Raw genomic sequence first — 6,589 nt, forward strand, 5'->3', positions numbered from 1 at the left:
GGAAACTGAGACCCCCCAAAATAAAAAGAGCTTTTCAGTAGGTTTTTACAGTTTTGGGAAATATCTCATAAAAAGAGTTCCTTTTAAGGTTTTTGTTTGTAACCTTTCATTTAGAGTTGGAAATTAATAATATGATATTAACAAACAGATAAATGACTCGAGTTTGATTTTTCTTTCATGTCTAAGTTAAATGAACAGGTAAATGGATGAATGAAAATTCAATTTACTTCTATTAATTACCTGATTATATTTGCGTAACCGTGCTCCTAAAGGAGAACTTTTTTCAACCATCCGTATACAGACACTAAAGGCAACACACATTTAGGGTCTCTCAGTTTGCAGCATGGATTTGCTTGACACACAGCTCCGCTGAATAAAATTGTTCTTCATTCCAAAACATTGGGTCGAGATATTTTTTAACATATTGTGCTCCAAATTGTTAAAAAAAAAAAAATTAAATTAACTTATAAAGTATCTGAAATTTGTATGCAGTAAACTTTTCAGGTCAATGCGTGCGCATTAAATATTTTACATTCCTGTGACACCTACCTACCTACTAGGCTACTTTCACTTAGGAAAGAGGAAGTCGAGGAACAAAATAGCGTTTCCATTTCCTCATGCTGCCGGTTTTTCCCAGGTAGGCTCCATAAATAAGAGTCGAGTGACCATTATGGCAAGTACACGCAAAGCCGATCCCCTGGTTCACATTAGACAGAGACAAAAAGACAGAGGATGGACATGAAGCAGGTGAGTGAGACACTTCACGGAGCTGACACTGTGCTGCTCTCTGCCTCCTCCATCTCTTCATCTTTCTCTCTCTCTGTCTCTGTTCTTCCCTCCTCCTCCATAGATTCTCATATTTGGACTTTTACTCGTGCCCGTGTGGACGTGCAAATTGAACGAGTGCTGTGACGAAGACAGGTTGAACAAAGCGCTCGAGAGGAGGCTGAAGACGCATTTCCAGCCGCCGCCAGAACCTTTGACCACCGCAGTGGCCGGCTCATCTCCCGTGTGTCCCGTGGGCCTTTACCAGCAGGCGCCTAAGTCCCTCTACGAACGGTCTCTGTCCCCTTGGAGATACGTGTAAGTTACACTTTGTCGCAGTTTAAACTTTGTTATCAGGACCTTTAAAGGCTTAATAGGGTGTCAAACGGAGTCTAATACACAGACAAGGGGGCTTTTGGTTCAGGTGCTACGTCCCTCTGTGCTTTCTGCTGTTCAGCTGACTTTCATGTCGGATTTGAAAGCGCTCAGAACAGAACCACTGAGTTCGCAAACTTCAGGCCGCATCACGTGTAGCGCAGACTGGGGAAAGTTGGGAGAGGTGAAGTGTGAAGAAGCTCCTGGAGAAGGGAGGAGTGCTGGAGACGAGTGGGACGGGTGGAGTCTGAATTTGATCATGCTTTTGTTTTCAGCACCCAATTTCTACATAATTAATACTACAGTGTAGGTAATCTCATAGATGTGACGTCGGTCTCGAAATTTCATATAAACTCTGTTGTAAACTTTTCCAGAATGCGTCAAGTCAAGGTTAGGAGAGAAGAGAGAAGTCATAAGTGTTTCTTAAGCCACCCCGAGTGTTTGCATATGATAAGGTAGAACAATTAAAAAGCAGCTTCAGTGCAGTGATCTCATAACTGTAATGGCACTTTGAATTTCCTTGTAATTAGCGGCTGTGATTTGGCGAACTTCGCGCCAGGCACTTGATGCCAATGACGCAGACTTTGTGTTCGCCGCGCTCCGGAGAAGGGGAAGTCCCCTCTCCGTCCATCCCATGCTGTGTTGCTACATAGCCTCTGGGAATGACACAAATTTGTTCACTGGGGTAAACGTGCTACGCTTTATAAACCCACAGTGTGTGGGTCGTAAATTTACTCAGGATACTTACATTCACCCTTTTCATGCTCCACATCCTCCTCCCACCTTTTTTCTTATCTACAGCAGCTCACTCCAGACCTGTGGAGTTTTCTTACATATTCAAATAGAAACTAAAAGTATTTTGTGATTCACATCTGTTATTTGTATTAGGTTCATGCACCGATAGTCACAAACCATAATGTCCATTTTAACCAGTTTTGAGGGTCTGGAGCAAACCATGTCATTGGGCTTCTTTATTTATTGTGTGGCTTATTAGTCTGTCAGGTCCCTGATGGTATTTTAACCCTGATGTCCTGTTAACTGCAGCCACTTGCCTCATTCAGAATTGTTGCCATGATTTGCCAGTCATTTGGGCTTTGAACATAAAAAATTGAAAAAAGATGCGCTTCTTGAATGAATAACTACCACCAAACATAGTATACTCACATTGATGAACAGGCATGCTGTAACTTCCAATTTCAGGCACTGAGGTTTAAAATACCCGGCCTGTAATAAATATGAGCCATTACAAGATACAGCCGTGTGTATCAGCCCTCCAGGGTTTATTTTCATGTATTTCAATTGCTGATAACTTAGAAAGCAGTTGCATTCTTTGAAAAGCATCCTTTTATTTGTCATGTCCTCACTGTCACTCTTAACCGAGTTTTCTTTTTTCTTTGCAGACTTGTGACCAAAGAGGATCACATCCCTTCCACCTATGCCGAGGCCCAGTGCCTGTGTTCTGGATGCATCTTGATTCAGAACAAGAAACCTGAGGGTGTTGAGAGTTACGACTACAACTCGGTCCCCGTAATGCAGAGCAGGGTGTTTTTCAAAAGGGAGCTCTGCAAAGACGGAAAGTACAAACTAATGACAGTTAATGTGGAAGTAGCTGTGGGCTGTACCTGCGCCAGAGTCCAGACCTCCTCGTAAAGGGCATCCCCTCCTGATCTGCTGTCACTGCAGCCCCCTACAGTTAATGTATTTGTTATAAAATGCACCAAGTTGTTAGGAATCCCTGTGCCAAGTCCTGAAGGGTGTTAGTTAGCAGACGATTGGCACAGAGGGGACGCTGGTCCTACATGCTCTCTGGCGTTCCAGTCACTGCAGTGCCACTACTTTAAATGCAGCTGATATCCCAGTATAATTTCTGTCTTCTCCTTACTGTCATAATGATGACGTCATAATTCTATATCTCTAACATGTGTTCTGTAGGTCTTCATAGACCCTGTCTCTTTATTTATAGGTATGCATCTCTGCATAGTGCAGCTAATGTAAACTGGGTAGTTTATTATGTACATGCTTCATATTGATGGCTTTGACATGAGAAAAAACAGCTATTGTATAGTTTTGTTAAATAATTTATCTGCTAATAATATTTGAATAATTATCTATTTATTGACTTGTTTTATGTTAAACGTGTAAGAAGCTTTGTATTTATTTATGATGGTTATCTTGTAGGTATTGTCCCAGTGGGACTGAATCAGAGTCTAAGTCTATTATGGACTAAAGTGAAGCTTCTTTGAGGCAAAATAAAGAGAAATGTTGGATATGAAAAGAAAAGAAATTCTCTGTGTTTTTCTATTAAGAAGTGACAGACCAGTCAGTGTGTGTGTGTGTGTGTGTGTGTGTAAATGTGATCACATCAAAGGAAAGGTGACCCCTCAATGAAACTCTTTTGAAATGAGTTTATTAAATCAATTACATGATCAATTAAATTGTTTGCAGGCCACTACTGTAATTATTCATTTAATGTCAAAGTTCTGAAAAAAGTCAGAATTCACATAAATGTTTTGTGGTGGTCCAGATCATAATCCATCAAACTTCACAGCTCTCTACAGCTCTAAACAAGCACTGTCATGAGTCTGCTTTGTTCTAAATATCACTTTCAACAATAGGAAGTTAGATTAAAAGTGTCATCCAGCAATACAGAATGGCACAGTCAGAGGAAATTCCAAAAGAGATGAGGAAGAAACTGATTAAAATGCACCAATGTCAGGCACTGAAGGCTTATTTGAGAATGCCCCCTCCTGTCCCTTTTCTTTCCTTTTTTTTTTTTTTTTATTTGGTTTTTTTTTTTGGTTTTGTTTTAGTCATTTGATTTTTTTGGACTGTCTTACAGCATTGGCCACCTTGCGTTTGTTTTTTTAGTCATTTTTTTGTCATTTTGCCATTTAATTCTTTGTTGTTTGAGGCTCTATTTGCACACACACATAGGGCGGCTGTAGCTCAGTTGGTATGGGATTTGATCGATCCCTGGTCCCAGCTATATGTCGAAGTGTCTCTGGGCGAGACACTGAACCCCTAACAGCCCATTCCCATCCCCAGCTGTGCAGTGCCGGTCCAAGCCCGGTAGAAATTGGGGAGGGTTGCATCAGGAAGGACATCTGGCGTTAAAACTGTGCCAAATCAAGATGCGGACAATGATCCGCTGTGGTGACCCTGAACTCACGGGATAAACCGAAAGGACAAAAAAAAAACCAAAAAACATATTGAGAACAAAAGAATGACAAATGTGTGTGATGCTGAAAAAACACCTGATGGAACATTTCACAATGAATGAGGTTAACTGGCAGCAGGTCAGTATATTGATTTGGAATAAGAAGAATATCCCAGAAAAGATGTGGTGAGGCTCATCACTCTGGGAAAAGTGCATGAGAATGTACTAATAAAAATGTTTGGAGAGTCCAGCGAAATCTCTGTACTGATGGAACAAGGCCAAAAACCAAGTCAAACACTAACAAACAGGTGGGTAATACGAAGTACCCCCGTGATTCAGTAGATTGTACATCCACCTTTATTCCTGTTTCTTTTACGAGTTTATCGGTTTCTCTCACTTTGTTGGGGAGGAATTCTGGCCCATTCTTCTTTACAACAATGCTTCAGTTCTATGAGGCTTATCTTATGCACAGCTCTCCTAAAGCGGGACTTCACCAATTTTTTTCACCAAGGCTGTACATATATATTAATGCTTTTAAGCTTCCCTCTGAGTTCACTGTATTCACATATTTCACTGCTACTAGCTGAAAGAATCCTCCAGATGACATCGCCCAGAGGAGTTTTTCATCACTAAGAGTTCAGATATCATCTGGGGGAGCCCTGAAAAAGCAGGTTTACCACGGTTACAAACTCCAAAGTTAGAGTAACAAGATAACATGATCTGAACTGCAGTTTCCTCCAAATGATGTGGAGGCTTTTTTCAGTTTAATGGCATTTAGTTATAATGTTATAACTAAAGTTATATCTTATTGTTTGTCTGAGGTTGTATTTTCTATACAATACTATGAGCCACTGTGATCAGATGATTTTTGGTTTACACAAACTAATCCCAGCACTAAAAGAGCAGGTACTAACTTTTTGCACAACTGCCACCCAGACAACATAAGTAAGACAATCTGTAAATGTGTGCATACTAATGACCTGTATGAACATTGTTTTTTATCAAAGCGGCAGACACAGCTTTAGTGATGATAAATCTCACCTGGTCTTTATCCATCTGCTCATGCTCATTTACATACAGAATCACCTCCTTACACAATACTATCCTGAGGGTTCTAGTTGCTTTTTATTGTGGACAAAACTTGCAAACGAGAAACGTAGGTCTGACAACATTATAAACAAGTTTACACAAAGCTCATAGTATCGTCAGTGCGAGCAGTTAGGAAAGGCTCTTATCATGTGCAGATATATGGACATAGGCAAAGATGTTTCTGCAATTATTTCACATTTTACTGGTTTATATATAACACAAAATAAACAATAGGTAACCTCCTGTCAACTGATAATTTATTATCGATTATAATAGGACAAATATGACAAAGGACCGCCTGAACTTAAATCCTGTATCAAGCTAGAATGAGTTGACTCTTTTTAAAAAGTTTTTAATCTTTTGCCTCATCATTAGTTTTGTTTTTTAAACCAAAGGTCAAGTTCTCACTAAAAGAAACTAAATTAACATTGATTATTTTTACATAGAATTTCTTAGAAAAAAAGCTTTTGTCAAATGGGGGGGTTCTAAGGTTCAACTCAGCTTTGTCAAAACACACCCATGAAACATTTTGGAAGAAAGTTCTGAGTCATTATGCATAAACAGTATTTTGTGTTTCCTCTGGTTGTTTCAGTTTAATAGTTAATCAGAAACCAATTAGTGTGAAATACCAACAAAACGGAAGAAATCCGGACGATTTTACACATTTGAATATGATAAGAACATTAGACTACACTCATGCAGTAATGTACAGCCAAGACATGTAAGGGTGTAGATACTGTAACATCATCATCATATTCTATTATCACATCACTCCACATGAACAAACGTCCAAATTCCCCATAAGCAGTGACTTCAACTTCTATTTCAATTGTGGTTATGGTGATTTGACATTGTTTTGTTTTGCAACCACATTGTGTAAGTCACACTGCAAATACACAACAGGGTGGCAGGGAGCATCTCTTTTGTGGACATAAGCTTCTTTCTTCCAAATCTGCCCACATTATAAACTATGACCAAATGATCCAAAAAGCCTAGTTAAGACAGTTTAAAGCTCTGCAAAATGTGTAGATTTTTTTTACCTTTACAGTGGCTAGTGCAGATAGAATTGTCATTATTGGTGATGAAGACTGGAGGATCTTCCAGAGAAGCCACTGAAAAAAGGCCCTGAGCACTTAGAAATCTGGAAGAGCTCAATGAGCCCAATAATCTTCAGACAATAATAAAAAACAAAATAATGGTTTA

At 39.5% G+C, this 6,589-nt stretch overlaps 1 protein-coding gene across 1 annotated transcript; it reads left to right on the forward strand.

Moving 5' to 3' along the window:
* The first annotated feature begins 306 nt into the window (after positions 1-306).
* On the forward strand, positions 307-3,402 carry il17c (interleukin 17c). The gene is given in 4 exon segments (XM_067503030.1): positions 307-721; positions 724-747; positions 851-1,083; positions 2,541-3,402. Coding segments are annotated over 4 exon segments (558 nt in total). The 5' UTR covers positions 307-670; the 3' UTR covers positions 2,791-3,402.
* The last annotated feature ends 3,187 nt before the right edge of the window (positions 3,403-6,589 follow it).

The sequence above is a fragment of the Channa argus genome, chromosome 4, assembly GCF_033026475.1.
Source record: "Channa argus isolate prfri chromosome 4, Channa argus male v1.0, whole genome shotgun sequence".
Lineage (NCBI taxonomy): Eukaryota > Metazoa > Chordata > Actinopteri > Anabantiformes > Channidae > Channa > Channa argus.